The sequence below is a fragment of the Anabrus simplex genome, chromosome 1 (assembly GCF_040414725.1).
Source record: "Anabrus simplex isolate iqAnaSimp1 chromosome 1, ASM4041472v1, whole genome shotgun sequence".
NCBI lineage: Eukaryota > Metazoa > Arthropoda > Insecta > Orthoptera > Tettigoniidae > Anabrus > Anabrus simplex.
This window is the reverse complement of record NC_090265.1, coordinates 29,490,286-29,513,318: the sequence shown is the minus strand read 5'-3', so window position 1 is coordinate 29,513,318 and position 23,033 is coordinate 29,490,286. Positions and strand designations below refer to the sequence as shown.

The window sequence follows — 23,033 nt, the reverse complement described above, 5'->3', positions numbered from 1 at the left end:
TGCCACTTGTTGGTCATGCTTCCTGTCGTTCGCATCACCTTCTCAATTTATATCATGTTCTTTCCACATCGTTTCTCAGCTGATTATTCTTATCAAATAATTCTGAATCAGCATATGTGACACCCTTACCAGATCTATACACTCCAAAAACATAAGTTGCCTATTATCTTTAGAGATGAGCTTTACAGCTAGAATTTCATATTTGTCATCTTTAACTTTTTCTAACTTGAAATTCTTCTTTACTCAGAATGAATACTCCCCCTCCTACCATTTATATCCTATCTCTATGATACACACTCCAGTTAAATTTACCGGGCGAGTTGGCCGTGCGCGTTGAGGCGCGCGGCTGTGAGCTTGCATCCAGGAGATAGTAGGTTCGAATCCCACTATCGACAGCCCTGAAAATGGTTTTCCATGGTTTCCCATTTTCACACCAGGCAAATGCTGGGGCTGTACCTTAATTAAGGCCACGGCCGCTTCCTTCCAACTCCTAGGCCTTTCCTATCCCATCGTCGCCAGAAGACCTATCTGTGTCGGTGCGACGTAAAGCCCCTAGCAAATCTCAAACCAGTTAAATTAAAAACTAGTATTAAAATGCAACATACTCCAGTTCTGTTAGAAGATTTCTGCATTCATAATATCATTTCTCAGCCATGATTCAACTCATATTACAATATCTGGTAAGTATATATCTATTGAATTACTTTTCTATTCCTTTCTTTACAGTACTTCTACGGTTCAATACTAACATTTTTATGTCATCCCTACTTGACTTCCACTTCCAGATCCCTGTATCCTTATCACCGCTCTCTGGTCCATCCCGTTTCTCTGAATGTACCTCCCTATAACTCTTCTAAACACACCTCCTAACTTATACGTACTGCTGATGACCATGTTTTAGTATAATAATTTTGTCTTGTCTACTCGGCTGCCAAGTACTGTGCACCTGTTTGGTTAGAACGTATAAATGTACAGAAAATAGCCACAAAACTAAATGAGACAATGCGTTGCATCAATGGGACTGTAAATCAACTCCATATCACTGGTTACCTGTGTTAAGTCACATTCTTTAACACACCTAAGGCAGAAACAAGCTCTTCTGAGGGACGCCAAGGAAATCTTAGCATCGCCTTCTTTGGCACTACATCAGGAAACCTGCCATCTGCCACAGCTATGGTTGCGATCAAGAAGACTAGCAAGTGTCATCACAGGGAAACTTATTGCAGATAGATTTAATTTAAATGATAGCTGGAAGAAGGAGTGGTCATTAAAAACATTAGGAACAAATGCCCACCGTCTTGATTCCACTAAGAAGCCAAAAGGTTTCCACCTACCAAGGTAACTTTGGTGTCGTCTCAACAGACCAAGGATTGAACATGGTTGCTGTAACTACTTTCTGTACAAATGGGGTTGGATCAGCTCACCAATGTGCAAATGCAGTTTAGAAAAACAGATGATTGAACAACTCGTCCTAAGCTGCCCCCTTGATTCATACTCTGGATTACCTGATGAACTTGTTCAGTCTCCCTCCAAATTGAATTAAGTGGCTGGAAAGCTGAGACTTGAAAGTGTAGTTTTGCCTTGTGTCAATTGTATATATTGTAGTTTGTAATCACCATACAACTAAATAAATAACATTTTTGATACAGATAGGATTTGTTCAATCAATCCATCATCATTGTTGTATCTTTTCCAGATGATTTTGTAACTCTTTGAAGTTTAGGAGTTATTTATTTGCTTTCTGAAGTCCCTGCTGGTTGAATAATTGTGCTCAAATATTTTAATTTATCTACTTTTAAGATTTTTCCAAATTTGGTGTTCAACAGTTGATTGCTGAATCTTGATTTAGTTCCTTCCATATATTGCACATGCCTTTGCTGACAAGACCTTGCCGTATCTTGCGTGCTATATTCGTGTGTTATCTTTCGTGTATATCTATTAGACCGTAATAATAATAATAATTTGTCTAAGCATTTAGCTTCGTTGGTAATCTTTGAGTACAGTAGTTCTTGCAAATTTCATTTTTGTTGTGCTTAGTAGTGACATACGGTACGGTACTGGTATCGTAATTAGGATACGTGTGAAAGTAGTTTAAAAATTACTGTAGTGTACTGTACAGTAGTAAGTTATACAAGTAATATCCTATTAGAATTTAGTGTGCTTATTTTATTATTGTAAAATATTTGTGTAGTACTGGTGTGGTAGAGGTATCCGTAGAAACTCTTACTAAAATATTGTTGAAATTAGGATAGGCTTAATTGCAGTTTGGAATTGTGTAGTTCTTGTGTATTACTTTCGATATTCAGTAATTAACAGCAGCTTTTATCCCGTTAGGGGTTGTAGGATATAAAAAAAAATAATAGAGCACGACTAAGTAGTATTGTAGTGTAGTCATATATTAATTACCTTATTGTTGTGTACTATCCCAGACAATATATCCCTCAGTTCATTTATTTTTTTTGCAAATAAGTTATTTTATTTTTTAATTTAAAATTCCCCCCCCCGTAAAGAATGGCTAAGGAGCGCGAGTGTACTTATTGTGGGTGTGGTGAGGCATTGAAGGGTATGAGGGAGGAGTTGGAAAGTTTGAGGGAGATAATTAGGATTCTCACAGAAGACAGGAAGGAAGATAGGACTCCCTCAAACAATGTACAGGTTACAGTAAGTGTACAAGAGGGAGGGGAAGGAAAGGGAGGAGTTGTAGAAGACAGGTGGTCTAATGTTCTAAGGGGAAGGAGATTGCAGGCCAAGGGCTCTATTCAGGATCAGAATTCAGGACAGGTGTCTGTGCGAAATCGGTACGAGTCACACCAGGTAGAACAACAGAGGGAAGATGAGGGACAGGGAACTGTTGCTGAGATGCGTGGAAGTAGGAGGAAGGGAAAAGGTAGGAAAGGGAAATGTAGAGTAGAGGATAGGAAAAGACAGGTGGAACACAGGTGGAACAGGGTCATGGGAAGGAGAAAAGGGAGGAGGAAGTAGCTTCTGCAGCTATCAGGAAAGATAGGGCTGACCAGGAGGGGAGGGGATCAAATGAGGTGGGTAGGGTTGAGGCTCTGGTCATGGGGGATTCCATCGTTAGACACGTGGGGAAAGTGTGTGGAGGAAAGGGAACCAGGGTAGAATGTTATCCAGGAATTAGGTTGAGGCAGATGTTGAGGAAAGTAGAAGAGAGGGAGGAGGGGAAGGAGAAGGTGGTAGTGTTTCACGTTGGTACCAACAACGTAAGGCAAGCTGATATAAGTACCAACATAGTTGGAGATGTGTGGGATCTGGTAAATGCAGCACGGGTGAAGTTTAAGAAAGCGGAGATTGTTATTAGTGGAATACTGTGTAGGAGGGATACTGACTGGAGGGTGATTGGGGATTTAAATGAGACTATGGAGTGGGTATGTGGGAAACTGGGAGTGAAATTTCTAGATCCTAATGGGTGGGTAGGAGAAAGGGATCTGCGCTTGGATGGCCTTCATTTAAACCGCAGTGGTACGTATAAGTTAGGAAATTTGTTTGGAAGGGTAATAGGGAGGTACATTCAGGGAAATGGGATGGCCTAGGGAGCGGTGATAAGGGAACAGGGAACTGGAAATCAAGTAGGGATGACATAAAATTGTTAGTGTTGAACTGTAGAAGTATTGTAAAGAAAGGAATAGAATTAAGTAATAGATATATATTTACCAGATATTGTAATAGGTGTTGAATCATGGCTGAGAAATGATATAATGGATGCAGAAATTTTCTCACGGCACTGGAGTGTGTATCGTAGAGATAGGATAGGAAAGGTGGGAGGGGGAGTTTTCATTCTGGTGAAAGAAGAATTTGTAAGCTACGAAAAAGTTAAAGATGAGACACATGAAATTCTAGGTGTAAGGCTCATTTCTAAAGATAATAGGCAACTTGATATATTTGGAGTGTACAGATCGGGAAAGCGTAGCACTGATGCAGATTCGGAATTATTTGATAGGATAGTCAGCTATGTGGGAAACGACATGGAAAGAAATGTGATTGTAGCGGGAGATCTGAATTTCCCAGATGTGAATTGGGAAGGAAATGCGAACGACAGGAAGCATGACCAACAAATGGCAAATAAGTTAATATGGGAAGGACAGCTAATTCAGAAAGTGATGGAACCAACCAGAGGGAAAAATATCCTGGATGTCATGCTGATAAAACCAGATGAGCTCTATAGGGAAACTGAAGTAATAGATGGTATTAGTGATCATGGAGCTGTTTTTGTGGTAGTTAAAAATAAATGTGATAGAAAGGAAGGTCTTAAAAGTAGGACTGTTAGGCAGTACCATATGGCTGATAAAGCAGGTATGAGGCAGTTTCTGAAAAGTAACTATGATCGGTGGAAAACGGTAAATAAAAATGTAAACAGACTCTGGGATGGGTTTAAAGAAATTGTTGAGGAATGCGAAAACAGGTTTGTACCTTTAAGGGTGGTAAGGAATGGTAAAGACCCACCTTATTATAATAGAGAAATAAGGAGACTAAGAAGGAGGTGCAGACTGGAAAGAAATAGAGTTAGAAATGGCTGTGGAAGTAAGGAGAAATTGAAGGAACTTACTAGAAAATTGAATCTAGCAAAGAAGGCAGCTAAGGATAACATGATGGCAAGCATAATTGGCAGCCATACAAATTTTAGTGAAAAATGGAAGGGTATGTATAGGTATTTTAAGGCAGAAACAGGTTCCAAGAAGGACATACCAGGAATAATTAATGAACAAGGGGAGTGTGTATGTGAGGATCTTCAAAAGGCAGAAGTATTCAGTCAGCAGTATGTAAAGATTGTTGGTTACAAGGATAATGTCAAGATAGAGGAAGAGACTAAGGTCAAAGAAGTAATAAAATTTAGGTATGATAACAATGACATTTACAATAAGATACAAAAGTTGAAAACTAGAAAAGCGGCTGGAATTGATCAGATTTCTGGGGATATACTAAAGACAATGGGTTGGGATATAGTACCATATCTGAAGTACTTATTTGATTATTGTTTGGCCGAAGGAGCTATACCAGATGAATGGAGAGTTGCTATAGTAGCCCCTGTGTATAAAGGAAAGGGTGATAGACATAAAGCTGAAAATTACAGGCCAGTAAGTTTGACATGCATTGTATGTAAGCTTTGGGAAGGCATTCTTTCTGATTATATTAGACATGTTTGTGAAATTAATAACTGGTTCGATAGAAGGCAATTCGGTTTTAGGAAAGGTTATTCCACTGAAGCTCAACTTGTAGGATTCCAGCAAGATATAGCAGATATCTTGGATTCTGGAGGTCAAATGGACTGTATCGCGATTGACATGTCTAAAGCATTTGATAGGGTGGATCATGGGAGACTACTGGCAAAAATGAGTGCAATTGGACTAGACAAAAGAGTGACTGAATGGGTTGCTATATTTCTAGAAAATAGATCTCAGAGAGTTAGAGTAGGTGAAGCTTTGTTTGACCCTGTAATAGTTGAGAGGGGAGTTCCTCAGGCCAGTGTTATTGGACCTTTATGTTTTCTTATATATATAAATGATATGAGTAAAGGAGTGGAATCGGAGGTAAGGCTTTTTGCAGATAATGTTATTCTCTATAGAGTGATAAATAAGTTACAAGATTGTGAGCAACTGCAACGTGACCTCGAAAATATTGTGAGATGGACAGCAGGCAATGGTATGTTGATAAACGGGGCTAAAAGTCAGGTTGTGAGTTTCACAAATAGGAAAAGTCCTCTCAGTTTTAATTACTGCGTTGATGGGGTGAAAGTTCATTTTGGGGATCATTGTAAGTATCTAGGTGTTAATATAAGGAAAGATCTTCACTGGGGAAATCACATAAATGGGATTGTAAATAAAGGGTACCGATCTCTGCACATGGTTATGAGAGTGTTTAGGGGTTGTAGTAAGGATGTAAAGGAGAGTGCATATAAGTCTCTGGTATGACCTCAACTAGAGTATGGTTCCAGTGTATGGGACCCTCACCAGGATTACCTGATTCAAGAACTGGAAAAAATCCAAATAAAAGCAGCTCGATTTGTTCTGGGTGATTTCCGACAAAATAGTAGCGTTACAAAAATGTTGCAATGTTTGGGTTGGGAAGAATTGAGAGAAAGAAGAAGAGCTGCTCGACTAAGTGGTATGTTCCGAGCTGTCAGCGGAGAGATGGCGTGGAATGACATTAGTAGACGAATAGGTTTGAATGGCGTCTATAAATGTAGGAAAGATCACAATATGAAGATAAAGTTGGAATTCAAGAGGACAAACTGGGGCAAATATTCATTTATAGGAAGGGGAGTTAGGGATTGGAATAACTTACCAAGGGAGATGTTCAATAAATTTCCAATTTCTTTGAAATCATTTCGGAAAAGGCTAGGAAAGCAACAGATAGGGAATCTGCCACCTGGGTGACTGCCCTAAATGCAGATCAGTATTGATTGATTGATTACAGTGCACGTTGCCTTTTGGTATGAGCTAAACCCAAATTTGTTACTTTCACTTTTCTGTCCCAGTCTCATCTTTTGACGTTATTTAAGTGACTGAGGTATAAGCGATGCAGCAAGTCCTTTGTATTAATAGTGTGAAAATGTTGCTCATAGGGTCGGTTGGTGTGTGCATTTCAATGGGCTTGGCAGACTGATATGTAATAGCAACTTCAGCATGCTGAGGAAAGCAATGGAAAACCCTCACTCCTCATTTTCCTAGAATGCTTCTTCAGTGATGCCTAGGTCATATATGGCAGCTGAAGGTGGAGCTCAGCATTTATTATTATTATTATTATTATTATTATTATTATTATTATTATTATTATTATTATTATTATTATTATTATTATTATTATTATTATTATTATTATTATTATTATTATTATTATTATTATTATTACGGGGTTACCCATGGAGCAGAAAGAGGTTATAGAAGGTGCGGGCTTGAATGGGTCTAACTACGATGTCAAGAATAGATTTAAAACTTCACCAAAGTTTATATTTCTTTTAGAACTTCAAACTTAACAATTTTTTCATAACAATGAAACAACAGATACAATAACAATCTAGGGATGAGTCTAGGAAAATACAAGATTAGTGAACTTGACAGATTCTGGGCTTCAAGCCCCTCATTTTACAATTCCTGAGCTCCTAGCTCAAATTTACAAAGAGCACCAATTATTCAAGGGCAGAAATCACCTAATTCAAAGAGCGCTTGCTCCGAAAATTACAACATCTAGCCTTCAAGAGACATTCGTTACAACATTTAGGAAAAGAGCTAACAGGTTCTCACTTTCTCAAGCCTATTCAAGGTAACAGTACATCAATCTCTGGTCTCACAAACCACCATTTACGAATGGAACTTATTATTACAGGGGTATTAAATACCCAACCCACTGGGCCTTCGTGGGATAAGAATAACAGGTTAAATTAATGGCCTGGACACAAAATGAATGGAGGCGTATACTTGCACTCCTAGATATGAGCACTTAAAAACCTAAAGGGCACTAGGCCGATGGAACAGGAGCTATTCCCAAACTACTGAAGTGACTCGTATAGAAATTACTTTAACGCATTACAGAAGGAAAAACAGTTACAAAACGTAGTCACCTCAAACCAAGATGAAGGGGAGCTCGAGGGGGTTCATCACTCTTTATCCCCGATTTACAGTTAAAGATTTTATGAAGTTTTTACATTAGCCGAAAGAAGATTTACATTTTAGAAAAGTTGGTTACATAGTAAAGATTCGGACCTTCCCCTCGTGTTAAACTGTGGAGGTATCAAGAAAAAAATAAAGTTATATGGCCATTACCTTGTAGATATTCTAGCTGCCGACGAAGAGGCTGCCCGCCTCCTGCTTTGACACACACAACACTTAATAAGACGATGATCAATTGGCCAGGAAACGTGAAAAGCCTCAGTTTATAAACCCTCAGAGAAGGTTCGAGATCATTCAAGACTAAACCAGCCAAACCCTCTCAATTTTATTGGTAAAATTCAAAAGTAACACTCAAAATCGAACAAGAAGCCTGTGATAGGTTGAAAATTAATCACAGAAATTATTGATTGGCTAGATTCAAAACTAGCAGAAAGAAAAAGGAACTACTACCAACCCAAAAATAAATGAACATCAATCAGTTAAAAAAACTAGAAATACAAAACTTCTTTAAATTATAACTTCTTACACCTTGCACCAGGGTGCATGATCATAGATTTTTGTAGTGTCATCTATGGAAGAATGTCCAAACTTCTTGATGAAGGCAAACAAAACGAGGAGAAATTCACTCAGTTTATGCAACTGCACAATAACAAAATTACATCCTATTTCTGTGGTGACATCTTCTGAGCAACGTTCTAAGTTGGTGTAGTTTCAGTTGCACTGTTTTACCAATAGAGGAGTTCCCATTATTTATTTATTTATTTAAATATTTATGCATTTATTCATTCATTTATTTATTTATTTATTTATTTATTTATTTATTTATTTATTTATTTATTTATTTATCATATTATGTTACAGATGACAGAACTCAAGACATCCGATACTACACTCATGTGGAGAAAAGCTGGAAACCAGACATAATATTATCCAAGACCTAGCTGGGACAACACAGGGTACACAAGCAGAAATTCTATGGACAGATGCAAACTTTGGTTTAGAGCCCCAGCATTCAAGTCTCAGCTGGGTCGGGGATGATATGGTTAATTCCTCCAGCTTGGGGCTGGGTGTTTGTGCTTTCTTCAACACACACAATACATCATCCAGCCAACCACCATAGAAAACATTCCTCCACATAGGATTAGCATGAGGAAGAGCATCCAGCTGTAAAACAGGGCCAAGTCCTTGTGTACAATGCAGTTTACACCCATGACCCCACCAGGCCGTGAGAAAAGTAGTAGAAGAGAAAAAGGTAAGTTTTAATCTACAATTTGCTTAATGTCACACCGACACAAATAGGTCTTGTGGTGACATTGGGATAGGAAAGTGCTAGGAGGTGACCGTGGCCTTAATTAAGGTACAGCCCAGCATTTGACCGGTGTGAAAATGGGAAAACCAGTGGGGTTTGAATCCACTATCTCCAGAATGCAAGTTGACAGCTATTGCACAGCAACCTACTTGGTAGTAAGTGGTCATCTGACGAGAAGTCCCGTGGATGCGGAATAAGGAGTACGAGGGGTAAAGATGGCTGCCTATCTCATGTTTCAAGTTCCGATAATAAACATCGGTTCTGTCTGTGGTTACTCTTGAGAAATGATGTGCTGTTCTGAAGCTTCAGAGTGGTAGTGCAATTTAGTTACACATTTTACAATGTTTACACATGTGGCTAACACAAACCTGAAGAAAAAGAAAACGTAAAGTGAAGACTTGGAGAAGAGAAGAAGCCAAGCTGAGGAAGAATATAAAATAAGGATACAGAGACACTTAACAAAAGGGGAAATGAATATAGTAGAAGAAGAATGGAAATGTTTTAAAGATACTTTGGTGGGTGAAGCTAAAGACCTATGTGGAGAAACAGGATCAACAATGAAAGATAAAGAGACACCTTGGTGGAATGACAGAGTCAGATTGGCTATAAATGAGAGAAATTGGGCATAAAAGATGCTGGACAAAGAAAAGCAAAGAGATGCACAAGATCCAGGTGGCCAAGAAATGATTAAACTACAGGAACTCGACAGTGCAAAAAAAATTACAGCACAGAGGATATTAAAAGAAGAGAAAGAGAAAAATGGAAAGAGTTGTGGAAAAGTTGGAAGAGGACAGCAGAGGAAACAAGAAACTTCTTTACAGAGTAATTAAAAACAAGCGAAATAATCTAGAAGACATCAAGGTATTAGAGCAGGGCAATGGATCAGTAGTACAAGAGGAAGATGGAATCAGGAGAGAATTCAAGACCTTCTTTGACAAGCTCCTGAATGGAGAGGCATTAAATGTAATTCAAAACAGAAGAATCTGGAAAAATTAAAGAGCCAAGTAAAAATATGGAGGCACCAATCACATGGCTCGAGATAGAGAAGAGCCTTAAAAGTATGAAGAAAGGGAAAGTTGCAGGAATAGATGAGTTAAGTGTGGACATGTTGAGAGCAGGAGGAACCCCAGCAATCCAATGGCTATATAGACTCTTAAATGTAATATGGCAGAAAAATACCATCCCAGAAGACAGGAAGAAAGGCAGCAGACGGAAATGTACCAACTTTGCAGGTGATAAAATAATATCATTATGGATCCGTATTGAAGATACCATATGTAGGATACTAATTAGTATATAATATCACCTATTCAGTACATTAAAATTTTAAACAATTAGGAATTTATCTTTATTTCCATATGAGACTTGTTTAGCCTTTCATTGAAAGCATCATCAGTCACAGTGCTACCATCAGGTACCTAATTTGTAATTACACTAAATTGTAATTATTAAGAAATAATACTGACATATTATAGTAGGGATAATCAATGAGAAAAACAGTGTTCAGTGATAATATGGATACCAACATATCAGCCGTTGGCTGTAATTATCAGTTGTGAAGGATAACAGCGTCAAAATGTTAGGATATGTCTTACAAAGATTAACTTAACATATTTACATGGAGGCAGTCTAAGGTAAAAGATAAAAGTAGTCGGCACCAATGCGTAAGACCACAGGGCATTTTAACAGTGTCCAGCAGTGGTGGTCTGACATGAATCACTGACGATACTCTCTTAGAAAATTTGAGGAACTTACAAGCTTGTGATATATATTTACATGAAGCAGTTTGGGGAGAAAGGATACAAAATGTCTGGCACCAATGTGCATAACAATAACAGTAATATGCAGCCGTGCATATTACTGTGTAGTTGCCATGTCAATACTGTGATCATCAACCAATGGCAGAAATTAAGGTTATGCACATTGGTGTCAGACATTTTGTATCCATTCTCCCCAAACTGCTCCCATGTAAATATGTATTATAAGGTTTCTAATTTACCAACTTTTCAATAGAGTAACGTCAATATTACTGGTAGTTACCCTGTCAATACTCTGATCATCAACCAACGGCAGAATAAACATAATGAGAGGTCAGTGTGGAAAGAAGATGAAGCTGGTAAGCAAAAACAAGCTTGTCAGGGGTAAGAAGAAAAGAACATACAACTGTAATTGATGAGGAGATGGCCGTAAACAAAGGTGTGGAGACTGCCCTTGTTCTTTCCTGTTTCTGTGCTTCTTCTTTCTATTGCTTCCTCTTTCTATGCCAACTTGTGATTGTATTTATCCTATCGTGTTCCTGTCTTTCTACAGATGACTTTGTTTGTCACTTGTTTGTTCCTTTTCATTCTTTTAATTTCATATTGTCTTGTGCCCACCTGGTCACCATGACCAAGGCATCAATGTGACACCGTGGTTAGCCAGTTTGAGTCCACTTCAAAATCAAATCAAAATTTCTTTATTTGCAAATGAGATGTCTACCTCGATGGCAAATGGTACACTAAAATACATTATTGTCAAGCACTATATTTTAAATTAACAAGAGAAGAAAATTTTTCTAGAATACAATAATATACAATTTATGCTAACAATTTTTCTATTAAAAAACAGAACATCCTTAATAAATTTACATTGTTTACAAAATTCTACTTATAATATCTCCTGTACTACTTACAAATATAGTCAACTGCTATGTGGAATTACTTCAAATGATACCATACAACTGGTATAAGATTAAAATTTACATTGCATTTACAGTTTTTTTTTTTTTTACCCATTCTGGATCCTAAGTAGCATAACGACCTGCTGCGTCTTAACCAGAGCCCCTTTTGCCACCACTTTTCAGAGTTCCTGAAGGGCCTTCACAGCTACCGTAGCGGTCCCAGGGCCCTCGAATTCCCCCCTGTACTTCACCCCTACAGGCAGTCCCCTACTTTGGCTGTCCAAACTCCTTAGACCAGGGGATGGAATTAATTTATTCACACACATTTTTTTAAATTTACAATAACCTGCAGTGGTCGAATGCCCTCTAACGCTTCATTTATTTTCTCTGTTGCTGTTTATTCTCTTCTTGAATATCTGTACAGATTTTGGAAAAGGATCAAACACTACCCCTGGTAAACTGTTCCACTCCTTCACACCCTTCCCAATGAATGAAAATTTACCCCAATCGCTTCTGCTAAAATTCCTTCTAATTTTATATTTGTGGTCAGTCCTGCCGATATAATTATTTTCCAACTGAAGCCTCTCATGGATATCTCCCCATGCTTCTTCTCTTGTATAGGCTCTATATAATCCTATAAGTCTAGTTTTCTCCCTTCTCTTACTTAAAGTTTCCCACCCAAGTTCCTTTAACATTTCTGATACACTACTCTTTCTCCTGAAATCCCCTGTTACAAATCTTGCTGCTTTCCTCTGCACACTATCTATTTCTTTTATTAGGTATTCTTGGTGAGGATCCCAAACACTGTTTGCATATTCCAATAATGGACAAACCATACTCAAGTAACTTTTTTCTTTTAATTCTTTGTTGCATCCTTTAAGTAGCCTCATTATGACATGTAACGGTCTGTATGCTTTCCCAACAATGTCATCAACATGACCCTTCCAGTGCAAAGTACTTTCAAATCTCACATCTAAGTATTTGCACTTGCCATCTTTTGAGATAACTACCTCATCCAAAGTATATTCAAATTCAGTTTTAAAGCTCCTGTTTGTAAATGTTGTAACCGTTGATTTTCCTCCATTAACCTTCATATTATTCTCTTCAACCCATTGTTGGATACTCTCAAGGTCCCTTTGTAATTCCAAACAATCCTCAATGTTATTTATTTCCCTATAAACAATTATGTCATCTGCATACAATCTTATTTTTGATGTTATATTGTTCCCTAAATCATTTGTGTATATTAAGAAAAGTAACCGACCGATTACACTACCCTGTGCAATTCCCTTCCAAACATTCTCTTCCTGTGATATATTATTTCCTACTTTGACTTTCTGAATCCTTGAATTTAGAAATGTTCTTATCCAACATATAACCCTTATGTCCAATCCTATTCCCTCCAATTTTTTTAATAATATTCCATGTTCCACTCTATCAAAGGCTCTGGAAAGATCTATTGCTATGCACTCTAACCGGCCTCCTGAATCCAACTGATCTGGTATGTCCTGCTGAAATCCCACCAGTTGTGCCTCACAAGAAAATTTCTTTCTAAATCCATACTGGCTCCTCATGAACCAATTTTTATCATCACATATCCCTCTGATGCACTTTGCTATTAAACTCTCCAGTATTTTACAAACTATACTGGTCAGGCTGCACAGTGGGTAATTTCTAGCATCCAGCCGGCCAAAAATGATATTTTCAACCCCTGTCTTTGGTGTGCATTTCCTGTTAGTCGTGTTTATAAGACTCTTGGGTACAGTAATTAAGTACTGAAAAGTCACGCTGTCTGATTATCTATTCTCACCGAAGGTCTAAAGTGGCTCTCCTCCATCAGGGCATCATATTCTGGCGAGGCGAGTGTGCAGTTATTATTATGTGAGGGCTCAGTAAAGACATCAGAACTAAATATTTCTCTAGCTTGCAATGTGATTATATTAGATAAAGGTATGCATTTTATATAGCATGTAGCATTTTCTGAAAATGGCTATATTGTTGTCCGGAATATGCACTTAAAATTCAGCTATCTAATTATACAAATTTGAGCTGATTTTCAAAAAAGGATTGCCTTTGATTTCCGCAATGAAAGCCTTTTGGATGAGTTATCTATACCTTCATGAATAGAAAACTGTGACTTTTTGCTGTGACCAGTCGTGACCATGAGAGTAATTAATTTTTTTCAGAAGCCATGTACTCTGTAACCCGGAGGTCGGTTTTCGAGCTGTTGAGGAACAGCAGGGAATATAAGCGGAATGATGATATTGCGAATGTTGTAATTGAACATTTAGGCTTTGAGGATTGTTCCAAGGATATATCCAAGTCAATAAGGAAATCTGTCAGTATTTTGTGTGCTAAAATTCGCTCACGCTGGACAAAATATAGTAGAAAAAAGGACAAATTGTTGAAGTACAATAAAAGTTGGTTTGAGCAGAGAATGAGCCTTGCAGAAGGACGTGTATCACAACAATGTCAAGATGAGCCTGTCAGTACTATAGCTCATTCCATGTTAAGAAAACAGTATTGCTCTTATGACAACAGCTTTGCCATATTGAACGGCTCCGCTCAACGCCATCACGGGAAAATGGCGGCACATAAATTTGTGAAATTCAGTATGTAAGTTCAAGACAAAAGGCTGAAGAAACTAAGCTACAAGTTACTTTTATGAACTAAAGGGGGCGTGGGATTTGCAGGGGCCACTTTTGGTTTGTACAGAATCAGAGGTAAACTACAGCACATACGAACCTTAGCACTGAAATATAAGGCAAATTGCGAGAGAAAATAGACAAATAATTTTATGGGCTTGAGAGGCGGGGGATGTATTTAATTGCATTTAATAAATTTATCCAGACAAAAGCTAGAAAACAGATGCAATAAATAAATACTGCAGATGACTACAAAAGATCACAGTATTAATGTTAAAGAAATAAATCACACACGTAGGCTTTTCGCATAACTCTCATTCAACACAATACATTTATGCACTGATTTAAAGCCTTAAGTACACATGCATTAAATAAATACTGTAGATGACTTCACTACAGAAGTGCAGGGAGGAAACGTGTCTATTGGTTGATATCCGAAGCAAAGTGCTGGCAATACCAATGATAGAAACTGCTAGAAGATTCTTCAGAGAGGCTTCCACTTCGGCAGATATTACTGGAGTAGAAATAAATTTAATAAACCATCTACGTGCCATCGTAGAAACTCTTTCGTGTGGGTATGCCATTGATAAAGTGACATTTGCTATGTACGCAAAGGAAACTATACAACTGTGCTTATAAAAATACAAATCGTACTACATGCCTGTAACTTTTCACAAACTCTTGGGTCATGGAGAGGAGGTCATTAGGTACTGTATTATACCTATTGGACAACTCTCCGAGGAAGCCCATGAGACCAGGAATAAAGATAATAGGAAACTTTCCAGAAAGACACAAATACTCGGACCCTTATATTACCAGCTTAGGGAAATCAAGGAGAAGGAAGTTGATTCCGCTTTCACAAGAAGTGCTCAACTTACTGTCTGAGCCTCCTGTATCTGGTTCTGCCGAAGGAGATAATGACAGTGACGATAGTGATTCTGATGTAACTGCATATAATGTATAAATTGTTTGGCAAGTACATGTATTCCTGTATCTGTTTTTAAACATTATAAACAGCATGTCCCACTATTAACGTCTATTTAATTTCTTAAAGCTATAACGAAAAATGATTAAAATTACAAAGATTACTAATTCTATTCCTGACGTAGTAATTTGTTCTTTGTACTTGATTGACCACACACTTAATTATCTCCAATAATAGCAGTTATATACTAAGTCTTATGTAAATTGGTCCATTAGTTTCCGAGATACGATTTTTGGCCGGCTAGATCCCTGAAATTACGCACTGTGGGCTGATTGGTCTGTAGTTTTCAGGTTACTTTTTATTACCCTTCCCTTTATAAATTGGTGTTATTATAGATTCCTTCCATTCCTTTGGTATTACACTCTTATTTATGGCAAAGTCAAAGAGAAATTTTAAATAAGGCACTATGTACCACCCCACTGTCTTTAATACCTCCCCAGTAATTTGATCACTTCCTGCTGCTTTTCCTTGCTGAAGCAGTTGGATTTCTCTGAAAATATCTTCATTTGTGAATGAGAAGCTTCTTGCTTCCCTGTGTGTCTCTCCCTCTCTATCTTCTGTTACTGTTTCCAACACCTGACAATCTTCTACTGAATCTCTGAATTGGTCTAATAAAAAAAATCACTGAGAATGTTAGCTGGCAGGATAGGAGAGGTGGTGGTACAATCACTAGATTGTGTGTCAAAAGCCTGGATTCAATTCCAAACCTCTCTGCAGCGTTCATATGGAGTGAGGGCATATGACTCTGTTGATAGTGGGATGGGGGCATTAAGCCTTGAACATACCCCTCAATGCTGTTCAACAGGAGTAGGCTAAATAAATAAAAATGAGATTGGTGACTGTTCCTCCTAATCAATACAATTTATATTTGGTACACAATATTATATAAATGATATTGATTAGGATGAACATCCACCAAACTTTTTATTTATTTACACACCATTAATACAGAAAAAAGTGGTTAGATCAGATAAGAGAAGACCTAGAGAAGAGAGGAGAAACATGGGATGCCCTAGAGAGAAAAGAAACATACCAGGACCGTAATAAATGGAGGCACATCTTTCTTAAAGATCATACCCAACTCGCTGGAAGGAATTCACAATGATGATGATGATGATGGTAATATGGAACACGACACTTATAAATGACGAAGGAGTAGGCTATATGCTGACACCAGGTTTCACCTTCTCCCTTCCTACTATCATACATCATATCATTTCTGCCTTCTCATTATCTCCTCTGATGTCCGGCTCCATAGCTAAATGGTTAACATGCTGGCCTTTGGTCACAGGGGTCCCAGGTTTGATTCTCGGCAGGGTCGGGAATTTTAACCATCATTGGTTAATTTCGCTGGCATGGGGGCTGGGTGTGTGTGTTGTCTTCATCATCATTTCATCCTCATCCTGATGCGCAGGTCGCCTACGGGTGTCAAATCAAAAGACCTGTACCTGGGGAGCCGAACATATCCTCAGACACTCCCGGCACTAAAAGGCCTACACCATTTCATTTAGTTTCACTCTTCTGATGAGAGTGGGTTTGAATCCCACCAGCCCTGAAAATGGTTTTCCATGGTTTCCTATTTCTCACACCTGGCAAATGCTGGGGCTACTTCTTACTTTTAAGGCCTCGGCCACTATCTTCCCATCCTTACATCACCAAAAACCTTTAATATGTTAGCGTGATGTTAAACCCTAGCTCCTCTGATGAGGCTGCTGATTGGAAGGACATCTGGTCATAAAATCTTGCCACAGAGATTCATCTCACTTCATACTCGACCCCATAGAGAAACACAACAAACGTTGGGCACGCACAAACCATTCATATGGTCTACTCATTAACGCCCAATTGCTTGAAGTACTCCAACAATGAAATGCAAAAATGAGTGTCTCTGTGATTTAGAATTAAATGCACAAAGTATGCTATCAGTTGGGCATCTGTCCAATGAGGTTAATGTATTCTTTCAAAGTTTTTCACTTCCAAGAAACATGCAACAATAATAATAATAATAATAATAATAATAATAATAATAATAATAATAATAATAATAATAATAATAATAATAATAATAATAATAATAATAATAATAATAATAATAATAATAATAATTTCTTTCCTAGCATTCAGTCCCGCATTGGTGTAGGATCCGCTTTTAAACATGCCATCCGCCACTTCCTACGATCAAGCGCGTCCGCTTCAGTTATGCCTAGAAGACGCATGTCTTCCTTGTTGCAGTTGAACCATCACTTTATGGACAACCTCATGAGCGGGAACCTCCCGGATCAAATTGGAGGCCAGTATGTATCATCGAGTCTGCAGGGCTTTGGACGACATGACCATACCATCTAAGTCGTGCTCCTGGCTTCCTTTCTGGGAGAGGTCCCATTCCAACAACAACAACAATAATGTGCGCCTTTGTGGTGTAGTTGTTAGTGTGATTACCTGCCACCGCAAAAGGCTTGGGTTTGATTCCCGGCTCTGCCATGAAATTTGAAGAGTGATACGAGGCCTGGAACGGGGTCCACTCAGCCTCGGGAGGTCAACTGAGTAGAGGAGGGTTCGATTCCCACCTCAGCCATCCTCGAAGTGCTTTTCCGTGGTTTCCCACTTTTCCTCCAGGCAAATGCCGGGATGGTACATAACTTAAGACCACGGCCGCTTCCTTCCTTCTTCCTTGTCTATCCCTTCCAATCTTCCCACGCCCCCACAAGGCCCCTGTTTAGCATAGCAGGTGAGGCCGCCTGGGTGAGGTAGTGGTCCTCCTCCCCAGTTTAATCCCCAAACCCAAAGTCTCACGCTCCAGGACACTGCCCTTGAGGTGGTAGAGTTGGGATCCCTCACTGAATCCGAGGGAAAAACGAACCCTGGAGGGTAAACAGATAGAGAAAGAATGGCCTGCACAATCGTAGCCCTTTCCTTGTGTTGCTGAAAACCACTGATGTGTTAATGTGATGTTAAACCACTAGCATAAGAAAAAACAATAATAATTGTACCGGGCGGTACACCTCCACGCCGCTAATTCAAACATTGCACCAGTTGAGACTCCTCTGCAGGAGAAAGCCTGAACTTTAACAACCATATTAATTCTAAGGTTTCTCAGAAGATGTCTCTACTGTAAATTTTGAAGTGTTCTGAACTATGTCTATTTCGATTCGTGTTTGTTTGCTCCATAGCAAGAACTTTGAACATTTTCTAACAGATGTCTCTACCAAAACTGATAACGCTCTCTGGTGTAAAGGAATGAACCATCCGGAAGATATTTAACATTCATAAGTTTTGTTTTTGCTAAATTTTGTTCTGTGGTTTGAGAGTTGACAATATAATCCTTTTTTTCTGCTTGTTTTGAATGTAGCCAATCAAAAATTTCTGTAATTAATTTTCCACCAATAAGGCGTTTCTTCTTCATCTGGTGTATGGGTTTTTGATGTTATCCAATAAAATTTTGTGGGCGGGTTGTAATCATTCATGAAACGTCTCGAATTTTCCGCGAGGGTATATAAACTGCTGATTTTCTTGTCTCCTGGCCACTTCAGTAACATCTCTCCTAGTGTGATTATGTAGCAGGGGGCAGGAAGCGCCTCTTTCTTCGAGCAGCCGTTCATCTACAAGGTAATGGCCATTTAATAACTTTATTTCTTGCTAGCTCAGCCGTTTAACCCTCGGGGCAGGTTCGAAATCTTTTCTCATGTAACCTATTTTTAAAATGTAATAGATATTTGGTGAAATTTTGGGCCTTTAACTATAAATTGGGATAGAGAGTGCTTAACCCTCTCGAGCTCCCACTCATATTGTTTTAAGGTGACTACGTTTTCATTACCGTATTTCTTCTCTTCATAATGTAAATAAGTTTTCTTATCGTGTCACCTCCTTAGTATGGAATTAGCCCTTGCATAAGCGGCCCAGTGCCAAGTAGGTTTTAAAAGTGTATTCGGAGTGCAAGCTACGCCTCCAATAAACTCAGAATTTTGGGCCAGGTAATTGACCTGTTTCTTTATTGAATGGGCCTCAGTAGGTTTGGGTATTATTACCCCTGTTCTAGTGTGCCTGGAGGGCAGCTTGAAGGTGGAGTTTGGTGTGGCCTTTGAATAGGCTCGAACTTTGAGAGCGGGTTCGCTCTTTCCAAAAAATTGTATTTTCTGTGTGCCTCGAGCAGGCTTAAATGGGTAATTGGGAGCAAATGCTCCTAGGCATGATTGGGGTTTTCTGCCCGTTTGTTGAACTTTGTACATAGGTAAAGTACAGGGATTGCTCAGGGATTGTGAATCTGGGGCTCGAAGCCCAAAATCCATTAATAAACTGCAATTGTACATTCTTAACTTGTTGATATACAATTGAGTCCCTGTTATACTTGTTGTTTCTTGATCTTGAAAAGAAATTATAACCTTTGTTAAAATTTTAAATTAATTTTAATTTCGTTGTTGAGACCTATTCCACCCAGCACCTTCTTTCACCTCTAACTACCACGGATAACTCCGTAACAATAATAATAAAGATGGATATACGAGACTCACCTTTTGTACACTTGGTGTTGAGATATGGGGATTGCTGGCTCCTGAGGATGAGAAAGTTGGAGGGACATCTTCGCTCTTGCCAGCTTGCGAGGTGACGTGCACTAGAGCATACATCAGCAGGAGGCCACCTAGTGTATGCCACCGATCGCGTCTCGGTCTCCTCATTGCCTACAACATAACACATGCTACATTTTCGAGAGAAAGTTCTTTTCAAAGGCATGAAAATAATCCTTTCTTTAAGATAAATCTTTTAAATGTGACCCATTGTGTGGAAAGGAACCTAAAGTTGGGTTTTTCATTTTTAAGATTTTTGTGGTTCTATAATTGGCCTATGATACTGAGCATTTAAAAAAAAGTTCATTCTTCTAGGTGCAGTAGGTACTTTAGGTACTTTTGCTATTGAGAAAACTGTATTTTGAGAAAAATGCAATTACAGCTTTCACTAATTGCACAAAATTTTCGTGACATTGAGTGGTAAAGACTCGAATTGTTGCGCAACTTAGTTCATTAAGAAGACCCATAGGTAGCGTAAGAAGTCAAAGCATAGGATTTCTTTTCTTTCACCACAGACACCTTTGTTTAGCTCTGATGTAAAATTTCCATTGCTGATTTTGGATCCCTTTTTGCACAACAGGTCACAAATATGTACCTTGAGTTGGTTTGTATTCCAATTTGAATTTCTTTGAGGCCAGTTTTAAACTAAAAATTTTAAACAAAACAAGAATTGTAGTAAATATGACTTCATTCCACACCATTCTTGGTTTTTGGATATTTCCTTATCGAGACCTATCCTAAATCTACACTCTGTTACAATTATTATTTCAGCACTAACAGTAATCATTAGTACAATATAAACGGATGCATCCTTTGGTAATGAATACTATTCCAAAGTATGAGTAATGTCAATCAATCAATCAATCAATCAATCAATCAATCAATCAATCAATCAATCAATCAATCAATCAATCAATCAATCAATCAATCAATCAATCAATCAATCCTGATCTGCAGTTAGGGCAGTCACCCAGGTGGCAGATTCCCTATCTGTTTTTTCCTAGCCTTTTATTAAATGATAGCAAAGAAATTGGAAATTTATTGAACATCACCCTTGATAAATTATTCCAATCCCTAACTCCCCTTCCTATAAACAAATATTTGCCCCAATTTGTCCTCTTGAATTCCAACTTTATCTTATAGTGATTTTTCCTACTTTTAAAAACACCACTCAAACTTATTCGTCTACTAATGTCATTCCACACCATCTCTCCAATGATGGCTGGGTACATAGCACTTAGTCAAGGAGCTCGTCTCCTTTCTCCCACGTCTTCCCAGCACAAACTTTGCAACCTGTTTGTAACACTACTCTTTTGTCGGATATCACCCAAAAAAAATCAAGCTGCTTTTCTTTGGATTTTTTCCAGTTCTTGAATGAAGTAATCATGGTGAGGGTCCCATACACTGGAACAACACTCTAGTTGGGGTCTTACCAGAGACTTATATGGCCTCTCCTTTACATCCTTGCTACAACCCCTAACAGGGTTCCCACTGGTGGCTAAGTCTGTTTTCTCTGCATTAAATTTAATGAGACATGTTACATAAGAGAGACACTCAAATATGTTTATCAACTCTGGTATGCATGGACACTTACAGTGGCATAAAGAACTTGAAATAAATGTATCGTAAGTCAAACAAGCTACACCTTATAATAAAGTGCCAATCTCTGAAGTGGATTATCAGTAACCCCATTGTACACAGCCGCTGAACAAAATACTACAACCAACAAAAATGCCTACATTGCTCACAGCAAGCTGTCAGTCAATCACTCTTCAAACGAACACCTGTGTTCAGGAGGGACCTTATTCTTTGAATTGGCATGAGTGCCAGTTTGTAAACATATGCATCAGAGAAACGTATGGTTTAGAAACAAGCACCTCTGACACATTCCATTCTTTGTAGAATTAATTTCTGAGGTAATTTCGCTTTTGCATATTATACCGAATGAATGGAGAGTTGCCCTGTTGCCCCTGTGTATAAAGGAAAGGGTGATAGACATAAAGCTGAAAATACAGGCCAGTCAGTTTGACATGCATTGCATACTTTCTGAATATATTAGACATGTTTGTGAAATTAATAACTGGTTTGATAGAAAGCAGTCTTGGTTTAGGAAAGGTTATTCCACTGAAGCTCAATTTGTAGAATTCCAGCAAGATATTGCAGATATCTTGGATTCAGGAGGTCAAATGGACTGTATCGCGATTGACCTGTCTAAAGCATTTGATAGGGTGGATCATGGGAGACTACTGGCAAAAAAAGAGTGCAATTGGACTAGACCAAAGAGTGACTGAATGGGTGGCTATATTTCTAGAAAAAAGATCTCAGAGAATTAGAGTAGGCAAAGCTTTATTTGACCCTGTAATAATTAAGAGGAGAATTCCTCTAGGCAGTATTATTGGAACTTTATGTTTTCTTTTATATATATATAAATGATATGAGTAAACAAGTGGAATAATACGTAAGGCTTTTGCAGATGATGTTATTCTGTACAGAGTAATAAATAAGTTACAAGATTGTGAGCAACTGCAAAATGACCTTGAAAATGTTGTGATTTGGATAGTAGGCAATGGTATGATGATAAACAGATTAAAAGTCAGGTTGTGAGTTTCACAAATAGGAAAAGTCCTCTCAGTTTTAATTACTGCGTTGATGGGGTGAAAGTTCCTTTTGGCGATCATTGTAAGTATCTAGGTGTTAATATAAGGAAAGATCTTCATTGGGGTAATCATATAAATGGGATTGTAAATAAAGGGTACAGATCTCTGCACATGGTTATGAGGGTGTTTAGGGGTTGTATTAAGGATGTAAAGGAGAGGGCATATAAGTCTCTGGTAAAACCCCAACTAGAGTATGGTACCAGTGTATGAGACCCTCACCAGGATTACTTGATTCAAGAACAGGAAAAAATCCAAAGAAAAACAGCTCAATTTGTTCTGGGTGATTTCCGACAAAAGAGTACTTGATATAAGTGTTGATTCCCATAGGGAATCTGAAATATTTGTCCTGAATGACTAAATTTATAATACCAATATAAATGGTCCATTATTGGACATTATAAACTTTCCAGCTAACTCATTCCTGGTTGCCAGTGTTTCGCCCTCGTGTGCTAGGTTGGGCTCATCAGTTGGTACCTAGCACGCCTACCGAGATGCTGGCTAGTGCATACCGTGAAGACAAAGTCTTTCATAGTGCATTGGCACTGCCGGTGGCTCTAAGTAGCCTACGCAGTGGCCTTCACGGTATAC

At 38.4% G+C, this 23,033-nt stretch overlaps 1 protein-coding gene across 1 annotated transcript in view; it reads right to left on the bottom strand.

Annotated features, from left to right (window-relative positions):
* Positions 1-23,033, bottom strand: part of LOC136860113 (probable sodium/potassium/calcium exchanger CG1090) — a 383,477-nt gene that overhangs the window by 137,496 nt on the left and 222,948 nt on the right. Inside the window, exon 2 of the mRNA XM_067138736.2 lies at positions 19,735-19,902. Within this exon, the coding sequence (XP_066994837.2) occupies positions 19,735-19,899 (165 nt within the window). The 5' untranslated portion in view covers positions 19,900-19,902. The remainder of the gene's footprint in view (positions 1-19,734; positions 19,903-23,033) is intronic.